This window comes from Oncorhynchus clarkii, chromosome 16 (genome assembly GCF_045791955.1).
Source record: "Oncorhynchus clarkii lewisi isolate Uvic-CL-2024 chromosome 16, UVic_Ocla_1.0, whole genome shotgun sequence".
Taxonomy (NCBI): Eukaryota; Metazoa; Chordata; class Actinopteri; order Salmoniformes; family Salmonidae; genus Oncorhynchus; species Oncorhynchus clarkii.
In genome coordinates, this window is record NC_092162.1 from 20398025 (window position 1) to 20417434 (window position 19410).

The 19410-nt window shown below is 44.6% G+C and overlaps 1 protein-coding gene across 3 annotated transcripts in view; it reads left to right on the plus strand.

Annotated features, from left to right (window-relative positions):
* Positions 1-13747, plus strand: part of LOC139368163 (rab11 family-interacting protein 3-like) — a 42413-nt gene extending 28666 nt beyond the window's left edge. For 2 of the 3 annotated variants that reach the window (XM_071106765.1, XM_071106767.1), the window contains 9 exons: positions 1484-1687; positions 3785-3922; positions 5104-5139; positions 5345-5438; positions 5761-6005; positions 7517-7598; positions 7894-8031; positions 8362-8658; positions 9542-13747. In XM_071106765.1, the coding sequence (XP_070962866.1) occupies positions 1484-1687; positions 3785-3922; positions 5104-5139; positions 5345-5438; positions 5761-6005; positions 7517-7598; positions 7894-8031; positions 8362-8658; positions 9542-9655 (1348 nt within the window). In that variant the 3' untranslated portion in view covers positions 9656-13747. The remainder of the gene's footprint in view (positions 1-1483; positions 1688-3784; positions 3923-5103; positions 5140-5344; positions 5439-5760; positions 6006-7516; positions 7599-7893; positions 8032-8361; positions 8659-9541) is intronic. The other variant, XM_071106766.1, reaches the window with a different exon arrangement.
* Positions 13748-19410: the final 5663 nt, after the last annotated feature.

Sequence of the window (19410 nt, forward strand, 5' to 3'; positions counted from 1 at the left end):
GGTCTCTCTCCTCACCTGCCCTCCATGTGCGGGACCTTACTAGGGACCTCAGTGTCGGGCTGAGTAGTGGGTAAGTGGGCCCGAATGTATTGAGGTTGAGGTTTTGAGTGCTATGCTAGAGTGTTCAAGTGTTAGGGTGTCGCAAGTTTTGTGCTGAGTCAGTGTTAATTGTTTTTTAATGTTGGGTTGAGAGAGGCTGAAGTGTATCTGAAGTTGATCAGTGTTTAAGTGCAGGCTACCCTGTCGGTGGTTAGCGTACAGTGAATTTGAAGGTAGGATTGAGTGGGTTAAAAGTCTGTTGACTCTGTATGTGTAAACACAAGAAATAGAACTAGGCTATGTCATTGGATTGACAGCAACCCTTGGAATGGTGCTGAGGTGTATGTAGCTACAATCCAGCCACCCTTCATGTCCTGTTGGGGTACAAAGGAAAGTCTGGCTATCTAATACCCTTTCTTGTTACAGAAAGCAGGGCCACTGTATTATATATCATCTGAACTCAGGTGAACCTACCAATTTGGCTGTCGCAGACCAGCCAAGCATGTCTATTTTGGTGGCTAAACATGACTAACTTTAACTTTCCATGTATTTGTGTGAAGATTTGCCTGCTAATTTTAAACTTGACGAGAAGCTTCGCCCAGTCTCTTTTCAATTAAGGTCACCCCTTAAGCTTACACTACATAGAACCCAGTGAAAGCGCCACTCTCATGCAGCGAGTGTAGCTAGACATCAGATGTATATTGCCGGTGGACCACGAACATTAAATGTGCTTCATCTTGACCAACGAGTCTGTGGGATTAATGAATTATCAGATTACCCTTAAAGACAATTGATTTTAAAACTTGTCCAGATTGCCGGGCGCTTTGTAGGGCTGTCTTAATCTGGGATGCCAAATATTCTATTTGTTGGATTTAGGCTAGTTGCTTTCAATGCATCACAGTTCAACACAAACTGTGTGCTAAAGTCTGCATATAGAACTTGGAACATATCCACACTCGTACTGTGATAGTTGAGCACTTCTAATTTGGTTGAAGTCATGTTAAAATAGATCATCCGTGTTACGGAAGCGATGCCTCCGTGGTCTGTTGGTGAAGGAAACCCAGACCTGTTATTTACAGTGAAGTGATAAACAGAGATAGTCAGGTGTAAAAACTAAGCTATAGCCCTAACCTTAGCCCGTAAATGAGTTTGTACACAATCTAAGGAACAAACGCACATACAGGCATAGAACCACAAACCATGAGTAGGTCAATTCAAGATTTTTCTGGCATTTCCACCCCTGAGACACCATTGATACAGACACCAATACAGTCACAAATTTGGGTAAATGTAGAAAAATACCTCCGTGAACGTGGCTATATGCAATTCCTGTGTGTGTACCTGAAGGGGTATTCTTCCTCCTATGTCCCCCCCGTCCCCCCCCCCCCTCTCACTCTCACACTCTCTTTTATACACAATCATCCCTCTTTTCTCTCTCCCTCAGGTTCTCCCTGAGCTCTGAGTTGCACAGCCACACCCTGGTGACAGTGATTGGCGGGGATGAGGAACATTTTGAGGACTTTGGGGAGAGCAACACCTCGGAGCTGCTGCTGGACACCACTGAGGAGGGAACCGAGGGAGAGGGGGACTCATCCCACCTCCAGACCCCCGACCAGAGCAACTGCTCCTCCCTGCTACTCTCTCCCAGGTACGGGCCACCCTAAAGAACAGCAGCCAGGGTCATACTGAGCACTCAGAGTAAGACTGTGACAGCCTACACATTCATATACGACACAACTGCTATGTTTTTAAGTGCCACGAATCAGTTCAAAACTCTGGCGTGTCGGATGAAGGTCACCCACAGTAGCTGCCACATTGTTACCAACAATAACATTACTTTATCCTAGGGCATCGTCTCTAAAGTCAAACACACAGCGCAGTTGTTGGCTCCTGTCAGGGAACAGGGAACGTGTTGTCTTGCTGGATAGAGGAGCACGGTGGATTTAGTCTCTGGAAATGGTGGTGGCACATTCCCAGCTACATTCTCAGCCCTAGCCACAACCTTCCCTGGTGCTGTTATAACAAGACAGACTGGCTGTATGTTTGGAAAGACTGGAGGTCAAACATGGATAAGAACTCTCTGGAGACCTCATTTCCAGTCCACTCCCACTGACTCCTGCTCCTGAAGGGAGAGGTAAAAAGGGAACAAGGGCAAAGTTCACTTACTTAGAACTCTTCCTGTTGCTGCTTACTCTTTAGAGCTACTGCACACCATACACTTACACATATCCAGTCATCAAGGGTAGACATAACCAAGCGTGTTTATTAACGGAGAGTTACAGGCTTTCCATAGGCTCGCTAACAAAGCTGCGTTTGAGCCAGCCAGTATGGACTGTGTTAAGTCTGTCTCACCTGACCACATCTGATCACTCACTCCCCTCTTTCTTTCTTCTGACACAGTACTGCTCTGCCTGAACACTCCTGAGCACTTCCCCTCCTCTTTTTCTGCAGCCGCTCCACCCCCTCCTTTTCCCACACTCTGTTTTCATCAGAGACCCTAAGCCGGATAATGCGTAATTCCCATTTGGGTGATATTTTTCCCTATCTTTCATGCCTGCAAATTCTTAGCCAGCTAACTGCCTGGGTTTTTCTCGGTCACAATATGGAACTAAGCCGGCCCAAGTGGATTGGCTTTAATGATTCCTTCCGAGTTACCAGTAATTCTAAACCTTTCCCTCCCTCTGTAAGTCACCCTTACAACCGTAAATTCCTTCCAACCAGAATGAGTGGGCACTAAGGCAATTTGAATGAGGCCATTGTGATTCAGGAGCATTGTGGTTAGTGCAGTAGTGTATGCGGTGATGCCGAAAATTTCTCTGACCCTCTCCACACTGCTGTGTGTAAACACACTCCTCTGTACGCACAGGACGCTAACCACTCTCCTCATCTTACTACACACACACACACACACACATACACACACACACACACACACACACACCTAGATGTTACACTGCTGCTTCACTGCCACTCTGTCTACAAACCCACACTTCTGCATCACTACTACTGCTACACACAAACCCTACTGCAGCTGTTACTTCACATAAGTGTCCTTCACTACAGGCCAGCCAGCAGAACATGCCTGTGACAGCACAGCAGTGATTCTCAGGAACCTATGACCACCTCGAGACACACACGCCACACATACAGGAATCGAGGCACACGCCACACATACAGGAATCGAGGCACACGCCACACATACAGGAATCGAGGCACACGCCACACTTACAGGAATCGAGGCACACGCCACACATACAGGAATCGAGGCACATGCCACGCATGCAGGAATCGAGGCACACCCCACGCATACAGAGGCGCACTCTTCTGAATAAATTATCAGCCAGAAAAGGTGACGTGAGGAGAGGCTGCGGCGACCACACAAACTCCAGTTAGCTATTGATGTTTGTTTGTGTGCTAGTTATCGTGAGCTGAATATGAACCTCACTGCAGCTCCTCGGGGCCAAGTCACTAAAGTAATACATGAATGTACAGATAAAAGTGTTCTCCGTGACAGTAGCCCTTCTGTTGAAGGGGCGGGAAGAACCCTTGGTTGGAACAGCGCTCTTAGAAGGAGTCCATCCTTTCAGTTTACCCACACACAGCTCAATTACTCACAAAGTTTCACTTTTCACAAACTCTCCTGATCCTGCACTCTTGATCCCCGACGCTTCTCCATCACGGTGCACCTCCCTTCTCTGTCACTCACTCCCCTTCTCCTCCTTTCCTCCTCTCTTTTTCTCCCCAGCACCCCCACTACTCTCCCTGCCAGCTTTCAGAGCTTCCTCAGGGAGGAAGCGCTGGACTTTTTCTGTAACCAATGTCACAAACAAATCTCTCGCCTGGAGGACCTCTCCACTCGCCTCAATTTCCTAGAGATGAATAGGTAACATTCCCCACCACCACTAAGGTTATCCCGTGTGTGTGTGTGTGTGTGTGTGTGTGTGTGTGTGTATTGCCATGTTGACTAGGTAACACACACTGCTCTCGTTCTCTGTGCGTGTGCTGTCCTGTTGTGTTCCGTTTGTAAGATGCACACAGGTGTGTTGTGTTTAATACTGTCAAACAGGCGGACACATGCACAGAGTTTGACAGCGTTTGTGCGTATGTTTTTGAATAGGTCGTCACACACATCTCCACTCCACTCATCTTGACTCTTCAGTGCACGTTTGTGTGTGAGTTGCGGTGTGTTGACAGCGTTAGTGCTTGGTTCGACTCGGCTTTGGGGAGAACCTCTCACTCAAACTCAAGCTTGCTCGTGGTGTCTGTACTGTGGTGTTATAAATAAGGTTTCTAAGGTTCATAATCGATGTTGGTAAAGGTGAGTTTGGTGGACCGCCACTCTTTGCTCTAGCTGTTGGTGCCAGGTGGCCAACAGAAGGTTTGCCCAGAGTTCCCATTGCTCATATCATTGCATGCCCTATGAGTTCCATGCATACATATCTCTCATCCTGTCAAGGTCATGGAAACAATTCCATGTGTGCAGTGACAAACGTTGCAAAAAAAATAAAAATATGCTAAACCTGAATTTACTTCCAGGTAATTGACATCATTGGCAGTGGTGCATGGCTTATATCATTGCTCTCATATTCCATTTAAAGTACTCACTCTATTACAGCCTTACAAATGGATTGAATCATCTTGTACCTGTTCAAGCATGAATGCTGATGGAAAAACCAACCTTTTTAACTGATACACATGCTTTTGTGTCTGGGTTGTGTTCATTAGGCACCAAACGGATGAAAATGGACTGAAACAGGGAGTGACTAGGCCTACCTCCTAGACCAGTCCAATAAAAAACATGCATTTTTGTTTTCGGGTTGCATTTCAAATGCGGGCGTGTGTGTGTTTTATTGCTGTGGCGTATCTGCAGACGTGCATATGAACATGTACCTTACATTAGGATCCTGTGCTCCCCGTATGACAACCTCTTTATCCCTCTGCTTTTTGGAGCGAGGGATGAGGGGGTGGGGAGGAAGGACACCAAGAGACAGACGCTGTCTCTTTCATCTGTCTTTACTCCTTTCTGACTGGTCTTCTGTTGTTCTACCCCCCCCCCCATTTCAGCTCCAGCAAGAGGCTGTCCAGCAAGAAAGTAGCGCGGTAGGTCAAAATGAGTTATTTTAATCAATTCAGTAGAAAATGATTTTAGATTGAACGTGAAAATATGGTGGATTTTGATGAACACAACTAGCTATCTTGACTTATCGTGAAGTTGCAAAGTGAAAGTTTTCCAGGACGGAACAGTTTGGAGCTGCTTTTTTAAATTTTTATCACAAACATTTATTTCTTCTCCCTGGCGTTTCAGACACCTCCTCCAGAACAGCTCCATGACGCTGGACAGCATGAGTGAGCTGTCCCGGGACATACTGGACCTGGCTGACACCGACATCACTGACAAGGTCAGAGTTCAACATCACAACGTCATAAGATTATACCGCATCATACCGAGTTTATCAACCGTGTCAAACAGCATTAGAGCTTGCAAGAAAGGCATTTCACTACCTGTGCATTTGACATTAAAACTTGAAACCACTGAACATAAAATAAAAATATCATCCAGTTCTCAATAGCATCATTTAAATGCAACAAATCACCGGTCAATTCTACACAGTGTAGTGCCACTTGTAGTCCCCCCCCCCCCCCCCCCATTGTGGGCTTAAAGAGATCGTAATAAACAAACAACACTGTTCTGTGCTAACCCTCACCCCGTCCTCCTCCCAGGTGCTCCTGCTGGAGCGTCGCGTGGCGGAGCTGGAGAAGGACTCGGAGGCTAGCGGGGAGCAGCACGCGCGCCTCCGCCAGGAGAACCTGCAGCTGGTGCACCGGGCCAACGCCCTGGAGGAGCAGCTCAAGGAGCAAGAGCTCCGCGCTGAGGACCACCTGCACCAGGAGACCCGCCGCCACAAGGACGCCCTCACCAAGCTGGAGCGGGAGAGGGGCCTGGAGCTGGAGAACCTGCAGGCTAGGTATGTGGGGGGTGGGTGTGTGGTGTGCGTGTCCATAAAGACGAGGAGAGAGGTTAGCAACCTGTGCGTAGCATCCTCAGCTCTGCCCAGGTGTGTGTGTGACTGTGTGTGTGACTGTGTGTGTGTGTGTGTGTGTGTGTGTGTGTGTGTGTGTGTGTGTGTGTGTGTGTGTGTGTGTGTGTGTGTGTGTGTGTGTGTGTGTGACTGTGTGTGTGTGTGTGTGTGTGTGTGACTGTGACTGTGACTGTTGCAAGGCTGGCCAGCAGGTTGCCTGGTACATAGGCCTTTAGAGGCTGTGATTGTCAACACTGCTCCAATGATTGCGTCGGTCAGTGACATTGTGGGGCTTCACTGACACCTACTGGTTTACAGCTGTGTAGTGCCAGGGCAAAAACTGTGCACCCAGGAGGGGCCCCAGGACCACCCTCCCAAAGCCCTTGAACCCAAAGCTGCTTCTCAGTAGAGTAGACTTGTAGCAGGTAGCTGCCAAAATAAAGGAAACACTTGAGTAAATACACTGCCATTCTGAGTGATCACCTTCAACCTATGGTGAATCATGTCTATCCTGATGGGAGTGGTCTCTTCCAGGATGGCAATTCCCCCATCCACAGGCACCGAGTGGTCAGTGAATGGTTTGATGAGCATGAAAACGATGTAAACCATATGCCATGGCCGTCTCAGTCACCAGATCTCAACCCAATTGAACACTTATGGGAGCTTCTGGAGCAGCACCTGAGACAGCATTTTCCACCACCATCAACAAAAACCAAATGATATAATTTTCCATGGAAGAATGGTGTTGCATCCCTCCAATAGAGTTCCATACACTTGTAGAATCTATGCCAAGGCTCAATGAAGCTCTTCTGGCGGCTCGTGGTGGCCCAACTCCTTAAGATACTTTATGTTGGTGTTTCCTTTATTTTGACAGTTACCTGTAGGTGTCACAGCAGGTCAGTTGTTGCCTGACTACCCAGGCTCCTTGCTTTGGCCAAAGGCCACGCCCACGGACATTAGTTTCTTCTCCGCAATGAATCTGGATGTGAGTACTTCCCTGACCCTTCACCAAATGCGAACGCATTCGGGGCCGTCTGATTGGTCCAGAAACCGATGGGTTGGGCCAGAGCAAGAACACATGCGGGTAAAGCGGTGGTTTGAAAATGTGTCATTGGCTTTGATACTTGATTGGTTAGAGACGATCCAATCTCTGATGACTTTGTTTTGTACAACACCCCTCGTGCCCCTCGTCACCACAAACGGCTTCAATGATGGCAGTCTCAGACTAAAGCATGTCGCGAACGACAGAGCAGCAGAAGAATGGAGTGTGAGTCGTCAGGCTAGGTCAGTTGTACTGTATCTGCTCAGCTGTGAATGTGCCAGTGTGTGGAACAGAATGTTAATTTAATTTGTTGAATGAATGATTTGAATAGATTGAATTGGTTTTGTCAAATGTGTTGTGTACCGCGGCTCTAACATTGGTGAATGTAATTTAACTGTGCAGTTTTCTGCCCTAGGCTGCAGCAGCTGGATGAGGAGAACAGTGAGCTGAAATCCTGTGTGCCCTGTTACCGCGCCAACATCGAGAGACTAGAGGAGGTAAGAGCACTGTCTTCTCTCCTCCTCCTCGTCTTTCTTCCCCTCTTCCTATTCCTCCCTTTCTTCTTCATTCACTTCCCTATCACCTCCAGTTTCCTTCTCTTCCCCCATCTCCTTTCTGTTCCCTCCAATCCCTTGTCTATTTACCTCTCCTCTCATCCACCTCTTCTTTCCATCTACCTCAACCCCCATTTCCCAAGTTTCCTTGGGAAGTTTCCTTCTCTTCCCTCCCATACCTTGTCTGTGTATTTCTCCTATTATCTCTCATTCCTCCTCCTTCTCGTTCGCCCATCAGGAGAAGAGGAAGCTGGAAGACGAGGTGGAGGACGTGACGGAGCGGATGAACGAGGAGCTGGAAACCCGGAGGAAGACGACCGACAAGCTGACCCACGAGCGCCACCAGAACCAGAAGGAAAAGGAGCACACGCAGGAGGTGAGAGGTCACGAGGTGACACCTCTACATCGCAAACTGTACGTCAGTCTGACTCGGAAGGCACGTCAAATGTGGAGGGTTGTCCTGTCTGTTGTTTAGTTTTGGTCTGTCGATGAGTAGGGTTTGTTTTTGCTTTTCGTTATTTCTCTGCTGCTGGGTAGAACTTATGTAAAAAAAATTTTAAAAAAGTTTTTTTTTTTTAACGTTTTCTATTTTTCAACCTACCCCTCCAACGGTTGGTGACTAGTTGCTCTTGCAGAATAGACTATTGCTGTATCTCTCTCTAACAGCGGTCTTTCTCTCTCTCTCTCCTATCCCCCCCTCCACCAGCTGATTGAGGACCTGCGGAAGCAGTTGGAGCACCTGCAGTTGTACAAGCTGGAGGCAGAGGCTAGGAGAGGACGCTCTCCCAGTGCCGGGCTGCAGGAGTACCAGAGCCGCACCCGCGAGGCCGAGTTGGAGCAGGAGATCCGACGCCTCAAGCAAGACAACCGCAGTCTGAAGGAGCAGAACGATGAGCTGAACGGCCAGATCATCAACCTGAGCATCCAGGGAGCCAAGAACCTGGTGACGGCCTCCTTCTCCGAGTCACTGGCTGCCGAGATCAACTCTGTGTCCCGGGGAGAGGTGAGTCACAATATAGATAGATACATGTAAACAGTAGATACACATAGATGTACATGCCATAGATATACAAAGAAGGCTAAGCATAGATACAAGGCCATAGATATGCAGAGAAGGCCAAAAATTTACAGGCCATAAATATACAGTACCAGTCAAAAGTTTGTACACACATCTGGCAGATGCAGTGCAGGTATAGCCTACATGATGAGATTATTATAGGCAAAAGGACAGAGCGAGATTATTTACATTTGTCAAGCGGCAGCCGAGCATCAATCATCACGTCACCAGAATAAGACCCTCGATATTTATTGGAAAGCAGCATCAAGCTCATCGCTGTGAACTTTCACCACCCTGTGAAGTTCATCATAACTTATTTCATCTGTAGCCTAATAAACTGCATGATTTCCCGTGTCGTAGTGGGAGGACCACACGTCATCGCGTGACTCCAAGTTTGCTTCGATATTATGGTTATTATATCAATGTTTGTGCAGAAAAGTGTTTCTACTGCCATTGGATAGAAACGTGGTTAGTGAGACTTAACAGTTAAGGCAGCCCCCTCCGCACCTCTCTGATTCAGAAGGTTGTGTTAAATGCGGAAGACACATTTCAGTTGAAGGCATTCAGTTGTACAACTGACTAGGTATTCCCCTTTCCCCCTTTTAACCTTGATGATTAAAGGTGGAATAAAATACATTTCTTAAGACTCCTGGTGCCCAGATGGCGGCCTCATCACAATTCTGAATCTTTCACGTTTATTGCTGAACTCTGTATTGTATATCTTGTTGTGCTGTTTTACCATCTTGAATCATTTTTCAGTGCAAATGAAAAGGTCTCAATAAGATACTATCCTTGTAAACATTGGATCTTTTTTTTTTTTTTTTTGCAGTTGATGGAGGCCATCCGCAAGCAGGAGGACGTCAACTTCCGACTACAGGACTACATCGACCGCATCATCGTGGCCATCATGGAGTCCAACCCCTCCATGCTGGAAGTCAAGTAGATGTGGCCGTCTTGAAGTAGGGCAGCCTGGCGGCCTCTCCGCCTCGCTGGACTGCCATACTAGGAGAGACTGGCTAAACACTTAAAGACTGGCTACTGAGACTGACCACAGAGAGAGCAATACCTATTGAACTATACTAGGTGGGGGAAAAGTACTCCAATTATCATTAAAGAATATGTATTTTTTTGTCACTGTTGGTGGCTGTTGTCTATGAGAAAATAAGCTACATGGTTTAACGTCCCTGGGATTTGAGCTTTGCTTTGTGTGTGTGTCTGTTCCCCCTGTATACAGTAGGCTTTGGTTCTAATGACTTCCCTGCATTTGGGTAGAGGGACCTGAGTTTTCCTTGTGTGTCTGAGGTTGTGTGTGCAAATGTGTTTTCTCTGAGGAACTCTTGGAAGACCTGGTTAACGGGTCACTGTCCCCTTAAATATCTTCTTGGCAATGAAATCTTGTGAGCCCCAATGCTAGCATGATTCTAAAATGTTTTGTCCTTGCACTACATATCAGCCGATACCATCTTTCACCATGAGCTCAGTAAATGAACTCCTGGGGTGTTTTGGGAGCGTTCTCCTGTATCGGACTGAACCATGTTTAATCCACGTTTAAACCGGATGTAGCACTGGTCAGGGGACGAGGTCAGATGAAGTTGACCCTGGCTGCTCTCTTGAACACAGACTACATAAACCGTGTCACGTTTGCAGTGTAAGTCTTTATCCTGGTTTGACTTTTGACTTGGATTATATTCCCAGTGTGAGTTAACCCAACCCAGGTGAGGGACATTTCCTGGGGTAGAGGACAAGAAATGCCCTGAGGGTTAGTGTGTGTGTGTGTGAGTGCATGCATTTGTGTATGTGTGTGTTACGTTTTTTTTTTGTGTTGCTTGCAATACTTTGTTTTGAAAAAAGGTTAAAAAGGTTTGGTGACTACAATGGTAGTAACACGAATGACATGTTCATTCTTGTGAGCCTCAATGTCTCCACAGTGAAACTGAGTGGCTCATTGTTTGCTGTATCTCCGTTTGTTTTTACAATGAAACAGAGTCCTAGGGGGTCAGGCGGGCTAAATACTCCAATACAAGAACACTTCTCCATCACATCAATTCCTTTTAATGTAAGCTCTGACTTTGAGGTAGTTAAAAACGGACAAATACTGACATAAATGTTGGTCATACTGACAGGAAATAATTGGATTGTCTAACTTGGACACTAAATCAAATGGAGAGAAAATGTTGCTGTATTGTTTTTATTTGAGCTGAGTGCGCTGGGAAGTGTTGTTCTTTTATAGTGTGACTGACCCACCTGATCCTTAGTGGAGCCTTGCTGAGTGAAAGTGAAAGGGAGCCAGTTTATCCAGTGGGAAGGACATGTCTGGTCTGCTTGTAACCAAAAACATTTACTGGATAAGTGACTTACTTTCCGTAAAGATGTTCAGACAGAAAATGCTGAATAATTTGACTAATGAATAATGTCTTATTGAAGGAATAGAATCAGTTCATTTTTGGGGGGGGTTTAGACAAAAAAGTATTATTTGTATAAAAAAAATATAAAAAAATGTAAAGTTTATTGTGAAGGGATGTAATCCTAATATGACAATATATTGTTTTAAAACAATATGAATGAATTAAGAATGCTGAATTGATATGAAAACGGACCTTTTTTGAAGAGGTTACATGTCGTTACTCTCCCGCAGCTTTTTGATTTAAAGGAGCGGAACATGTTCAACACTTAGATGAAGCAATAATGTTTTGAAGAACAGTGCAGAACGAAGAAGAACAGACTTCGTGGACAAACGGACGTCAGCAAACCAACAAAACTCCCTTCTTTTACTGTATGAGCCTCAGTTGACTAAGCACCAATCTGAATTTCCGGGAACTTTTCGCCACATTTCTGGACGTAAGCAAGAGGAAATGAGAATGGCAGACTTTTAATACACGTCATCAGTGCTACCTATTCACTAATGCACTCCCTGAGACTGAGATACTGGACATATTGAAGGATATCACTGTTGCTGACTCTTACTTGCTGGAACTGCTGACAGCTTGTGGTTTGTCCCTGGGTGAAAGGGATGAACAGCAACGTATACTGTACCAACCATCGCAGCTATACTTAAAAAAAACTACCGCAGCCACCTCCACCACCTATCAAACTCTTGCTACAGTATGTCACCACGCTTTTCTCCTCTTCAGCGCTCCATGGAAAATGGCCTTGGGTGTAAACGACTTGTACATGTCATTTTTTCCCTGAACCTTTAGATTCTAGGTATTTTTTATAGTTGGGGGGGGGGGGGGAGATTGCATTTTTCATCATTTTCTTTTTGGTCTTCTGCTGAAAAATAATATGATCCTCCCCCAAGGGAGGGTCTTGTGTATGCCGCTCTCGCATGTAGCCCGTACACGTCAATTTCTCCCGTCTGTGAATCACATCCAGATATTTATTCTGCATTTCACTTCACAGTCCCTGCCCTGTTGTTTCTCTCTAATAGTAGTTGTTTTTGAGGGAAAAGTTTGTAAATAGTTTTGGAGTCTATGGATTCTCAAGGGAAACTGGCATTCAGCGGATTTAATGGTTGAATGCTACTCGAGGGGAAATTGTTGATTTGAGAAAAATAGTTGATTATTTTAGATTGAAATGTATATCTTGTACTCAAGGTAGCATACAGTACATTTCAAAAGTGTTGCATTGAGCACCCATTGAATTGGCAACACTGGCGTGCTTCAGTCTCGTCTGACCAATTCAAAATGTCTGTTTATGGTTAGGTCTTTCCACTTCAACCCAACTGAGGTGTGATCCACTGTAATGCTGAGGTTGCAGACAGTGGCCTCATGAAGGGCATTGTCATTGAAGTCAACGTCAGTGACACATGCCAACTCTGTTATCGCCCCAGCTGAGAACAGGCACTGCACAGAACTACTGATCACTATTGAATATCACTTTCTGAATCTTTAAAACCGATCATTAGGTTCACCGAACCATATCATGTGGAGGTCAGTGGAGTTGCACTGCGCCTGATGCCTCGGGACAGATAGTGAGGCCTCAGAAAGCCAGCCCACAGAGGGCTGAACTGTCTGAGTGGTTCAAGTCATTCTGCCTTTGAGTGTAATAGGTTGCTTTCCCCAGCAGATATGAGGCTCAAGAGGCTTCAGCCAATAATTTACTACTACAGTACTACTACTAGTAGTACTACTACACTACCCAGCAGCCAGTGGTGCATTCCTAGGAGGAAACCATAAGACATATCTTCCCCTATCTTACATGGAGACAGCAGCAGGATTACCCTATTTTCTGTTTATTTTTCATTTCAGACTGTCTACTGTAGTTTAGACAGCTAGTTGTGAGACTTACACTAGCATGATTGCTAGCTGACTGATTAGACTAAGACCAGAGTCCTGTCCAGACATTACACTTGATTGAATGGGATTCTCTAATGCACTTTAAACACGTTCCAATTTCTTTTTAACCACGTTATTTTAAAACTGACCAAAGAACAGAAGTTTTACTTCTCACTGACCATTTTAACTATCGGTTCACACTCTCTTCATTGCTGAAATTTGAAAACGTTATCATCAGAAGAGTAATTCATTATCATTGCTGAGTCCAACTCTGCCCTGAAAAACTGGCCTGCTAGTCTTAACACTGTGCCTCTCTCTCATAATTGTCCCTCTTACTAACCTGATGACGAGCCCTTGGAAAGCACTGACCGTATGTGACTGTCAGTTTGTTAAATTATACTTAGAAAAACTTAAATGTGTATATAAAATGGTTTGTGATTTTTTTTTTGCTCTCACACTAGCTTCCAATGTCCAAAGAAAGTTTTGCTCAAGGCACAAACATCACTACTATAGTAGTGCATGGCTTGCCATTTAAAATGAATGGGAAGGGAAAAAGAGAACATTGTAGAAACAAGAATTGTACAACTGAAGTTTATTCTTATTCTGAAGGATAATGTATTGTTTACTGCTCTATGTTTTTCTTTGAAGGTCATCTGAATGATGTAACCCTTGTTGTTCTTGGGGAATTATAATTTCAAGTCATTGTAAAAAGGTAAAAGAAAACAATGAAGTAAGATTAGAAAATAAATCAAATAATAAAATGATATTTTGTTTGATCTCGTTATTTCGTATGATATTGCTCATCACATTTCCATACAAGAGTACATGAAGACATAGTGGTATCTTGTAACCATGATAGGAATGTGGTTTCCGTGGAGAGAGAATGCAGTGTACTTTGAACTTTCTTGACCAATAGTATTTGTGATGTAGACAATTATATTTCCTGGATTGCTGCTCATTGGAGGATTGTACCACTAATCTATTTTCTCACATTTTACTGCAAGTCCAGTGATTAAGAAAATGATGTCCCTCTATATGACAAGGGAGAACTGAAATTGAAAGTTCCATACTAAATTGTTCAAGCATTCTAAAATTTGCCAAGTGTTATCTACAGGTTATTTATAGCAGCCTAAGTGTACAAAATATTAAGAACACCTGCTCTTTCAATGACATAGACTGATCAGGTGAAGACTATGGTCCCTTACTCATGTCACTTGTTAAATCCACTTCCATCAGTGTAGATGAAGGGGAGGGGACAGGTTAAAGAAGGATTGTTAAGTCTTGAGACAATTGAGACATGGATTGTGTATGTGTGCCATTCAGAGGATGAACAAAATATTTAAGTGCCTTTGAACGGGGTATGGTAGTATGTGCCAGGCTCACTGGTTTGTGTCAAGAACCTCAACGCTGCTGGGTTTTTCATGCTCCAAAGTTTCCCATGTGTATCAAGAATGGTCCACCACCCACAGGACATCCAGCCAACTTGACACAATTGTGGGAAGCATTGGAGGCAACATGGGCCAGCATCCCTGTGGAACACTTTCGACACCTTGTAGAGGCCATGCCCAGACAAATTGAGGCTGTTCTGAGGGCAAAGGGTGATTAATAGTAGCTTATACAGTGCATTTGGAAAGTATTCAGACCCCTTGACTTTTTCCACATTTTGTTACATTACAGCCTTATTATAAAATTGATCACATTGATGAGGGGAAAAAAACAATCTTCACACAATATGCCATAATGACAAAGCAAAAACGGTTTTTTAGATATTTTTGCAAATATATATAAAAGATAAAACTGGTATCACCTTTACATAAGTATTCAGACCCTTTACTCAGTACTTTGTTGAAGTACCTTTGGCAGTGATTCTTCTTGGGTATGACGCTACAAGCTTGGCACACCTGTATTTGGGAAGTTTCTCCCATTCTTCTCTGCAGATCCTCTCAAGCTCTCAGGTTGGATGGGAAGTGTCGCTGCACAGCTATTTTTAGATCTCTCCAGAGATGTTAGATTGGGTTCAAGTCCGGGCTCTGGTTTGGCCACTCAAGGACATTCAGAGACTTGTCCCGAAGCCACTCCTGCATTGTCTTGGCTGTGTGCTTAGGGTTGTTGTCCTGTTGGAAGGTGAACTTTTTCCCCAGCCTGAGGTCCTGAGCACTCTGGAGCAGGTTTTCATCAAGGATCTCACTGTACTTTGCTCCGTTCATTTTTCCCTTGATCCTGACTAGTCTCCCAGTCCCTGCCGCTGAAAAACATACCCACAGCATGATGTTGCCACCACCGTGCTTCACCATAGGGATGGTGCCATCAGCAAACTCCAATCGGGCTGTCATGTGCCTTTTACTGAAGAGTGGCTTCCATCTGGCAACTCTACCATAAAGGCCTGATTAGTGGAGTGCTAGATCGTTGTCCTTCTGGAGGGTTGTCCCATCTCTACAGAGGAACTCTGGAGCTCTGTCAGAGTGACCATCGTGTTCTTGGTGACCTCCCTGACCAAGGCCCTTCTCCCCCGATTACTCAGTTTGGCTGGGCGGCCATCTCTAGGAAGAGTTTTGGTGATTCCAAACTTCTTCCATTTAAGAATGATGGAGGCCACTGTGTTCTTGAGGACCTTCAATGGTGCAGACATTTTTTGGTACCCTTCTCCCGAACTGTGCCTCGACACAATTCTGTCTCGGAGCTCTACGACAATTCCTTCTACCTCATGGCTTGGTTTTTGCTCTGACATTCACTGTCAACTGTGGGACCTGATATAGACAGGTGTGTGCCTTTACAAATCATATACAATCAATTTAATTTACCACAGGTGGACTCCAATCAAGTTGCAGAAACATCTCAAGGATGATCAATGGAAACAGGATGCACCTGAGCTTAATTTCGAGTCTCATAGCAAAGGATCTGAATACTTATGTAAATAAGGTATTTCTGTTTATTATTTTTTTATAAATGTGCTAAAATGTTGCTTTGTCATTATGGGGTATTGTGTGTAGACTGATGAGGAATAACAACGTAACAAAATGTGGTAAAAGGTAAGGGATCTGAATACTTTCCGAAAGCACTGTGTCTAAGTTTTGAATATAAAACAACTTTGTCTAATACAATGGCTTGGCCTTAGCGCTCTCTTGTGTTGCCCATTCAATCCAGAGGAAGCCTTTCCTTCTTTATCACCCACTCCCCTGACCTATGGATACCCTCTCCATCCCAAGAACCAGAACCTCCCCAGCCAGGTCCCTGCCTTTTCACACTATGGGGAGGCAGGTAGCCTAGTGGTTAGAGTGTTGGGCCAGTAACTGAAAGGTTGCTAGCTCGAATCCCCGGGCTGACGAGGTACAAATCTGTCATTCTGCCCCTGAACACAGCCGTTAACCCACTGTTTCTAGGCCATCATTGTAAATAAGAATTGGTTCTTAACTGATTTGCCTAGTTAAATGAAGGTTCAATTTAAAACGATCAGCCTTTTCAATACTGGCCCCCTCCATCTCCAACCCATCATCCCCACCTGCAGGCTTTGGACATGTACTACCAGAGCCCACAGTCTTAGCTTTACTGACTACACACCATCCTCTCATACTGAGCAACAGTAGGGCAATTTCTACAATTATACTCTGTCCCATGGAGATCACTACCGTATAGTATCAGGGGGCTTCATTCTCACCACCACCGATAAAGGTACCACAGACCACCACCTACAGTATGACGAGCGTGTGTTGGAACAGATGGGGCCTGTGTGTCCTCTGATGGAAGTCATGATGGTGGGAAGTACACCAGTATACCAGTGGTCCCTGTGGATGGTATAGGCTTGGGAAGTGTGCGGTTAACAGTCCAATGGTTCATGGATATTAACCCAAGAATGGATTTTTTTTATTTCACCTTTATTTAACCAGGTAGGCCAGTTGAGAACAAGTTCTCATTTACAACTGCGACCTGGCCAAGATAAAGCATAGCAGTGCGACACAAACAACAACACAGAGTTACACATAAACAAACGTACAGTCAATAACACAATAGAAAATAAACATAGAAAAATCTATGTACAGTATGTGCAAATGTAGAAGAGTAGGGAGGTAGACAATAAATAGGCCCTAGTGGTGAAAATTAATGACAATTTAGCATTAATACTGGAGTGACAGATCTGCAGATGATTTTGTTCAGGTAGGGATACTGGGGTGCAAAAGAGCAAGAGGGTATGTAATAATATAGGGATGAGATAGTTGGTGTGCTATTTACAGATTGGCTGTGTACAAGTATAGTGATCTGTAAGCTGCTCAGACAGCTGATGCTTAAAATTAGAGAGGGAGATATAAGACTCCAGCTTCAGAGATTTTTGCAATTCATTCCAGTCATTGGCAGCAAAGAAGGGAGAGAAAGGCGGCCAAAGAAAGTGTTGGCTTTGGGGGTGACCAGTGCAATATACCTGCTGAACCGCGTGCTACGGGTGGGTGTTGCTATGGTAACCAGTGAGCTGAGATAAGGCTGGCCTTTACCTGGCAAAGACTTATAGATGACCTGGAGCCAGTGGGTTTGGCGACGGATAGTGAGGGCCAGCCAATGAGAGCTTACAGGTCGCAGTGGTGGGTAGTACATGGGGCTTTGGTGATAAAACAGATGGCATCCAGTTTGCTGAGTAGAGTGTTGGAGGCTATTTTGTAAATTACATCGCCGAAGTCAAGGATCGGTAGGATAGTCAGTTTTACGAAGGTATGTTTTGTGGCATGAGTGAAGAAGGCTTTGTTGCAAAATAGGAAGCCGAATCTAGATTTCATTTTGGATTGGATATGCTTAATGTTAGTCTGGAAGGAGAGTTTACAGTCTAACCAGACACCTAGGTATTTGTAGTTGTCCACATATTCTAAGTCAGAACCGTCCAGAGTAGTGATGCTAGTCAGGCGGGAGGGTGCGGGCAGCAATCGGTTGAAGAGCATGCACTTAGTTTTACTAGCATTTAAAAGCAGTTGGAGGCCACGGACGGAGTGATGTATTGCGTTGAAGCTCGTTTGGAGGTTTGTTAGCACAGTGTCCAAAGAAGGGCCAGATGTTTACAGAATGGTGTTTTCTGCATATAGTTGGATCAGAGAATCACCAGCTGCAAGAATAACATGTGCAACCAGAGGGGAAAATAATCAAATGGCTACCCGGATTATTTGCATTGTGTGCCCCCCCAACCCCTCTTTTTACGCTGCTGCTACTCTCTGTTTATCATATATGCATAGTCACATTAACTATACATTAATGTACATACTACCTCAATTGGGCCGACCAACCAGTGCTCCCGCACATTGGCTAACCGGTCTATCTCCATTGTGTCCCGCCACCTACCACCCGCCAACCCCTCTTTTATGCTACTGCTACTCTCTGTTCATCATATATGCATAGTCACTTTAACCATATCTACATGTACATACTACCTCATTCAGCCTGACTGATGTCTGTATGTAGCCTCGCTACTTTTATAGCCTCGCTACTGTATATAGCCTGTCTTTTTACTGTTGTTTTATTTCTTTACTTACCTATTGTTCACCTAACACCTTTTTTTCCACTATTGGTTAGAGCCTGTAAGTAAGCATTTCACTGTAAGGTAAAACCTGTTGTATTCAGCGCACATGACAAATAAACTTTGATTTGATTTGACATCATTGATATTTACAGAGAAAAGAGTTGGCCCGTGAATTGAACCCTGTGGCAACCCCATGGAGACTGCCAGAGGTCCGGACAACAGGCCCTCCGATTTGACACACTGAACTCTGTCTGAGAAGTAGTTGGTGAACCAGGAGAGGCAGTCATTTGAGAAGCCAAGGCTATTGAGTCTGCCGATAAAAATGTTGTGATTGACAGAGTCGAAAGCCTTGGCCGGGTTGATGAAGAGGACTGTACAGTACTGTCTTTTATCAATGTACTTTGGCATCATTGCAGAGTTCTGAGGAGGAGAGATACTGGAGTGAAGGATAATTCCTTGTACAGCAGTCATATTCCTCTTGGCCGGTTTGGCCACTTCACTTGATAATGCTGGTAGAGGATTGTACAATAAAAAATCATTAGTACAATATTGAGGTTTCTATATGACCAGTACAATATTATCATATAATTGTATGTGTATTTTTATATCGTTCAAAGTAGCCTACCGCTGTACAAATAAAGATGTTGAATATTGCTTACGCTAAATTGCACCTAGTATGTTTATTCGTGTTTTCAATTCAGGTTAATTCAGAATAAATTAAAAGTCTGAATAAAAACTCTGACTTGTTACCAACATGAATGCTATTTTAAAAATCCTCACCCTCAACGTCCCTTGCTTCATACACAGTACGTACTCTTATTCAGTAAGGATGTATTTTGTTAGCGCACTCATTGAGCGCAGGAGGCGATTTCTACCATCGTGAAAAATATATTAGCTAGTTAGAATAATAAATAACTTTTTCAAGCAATT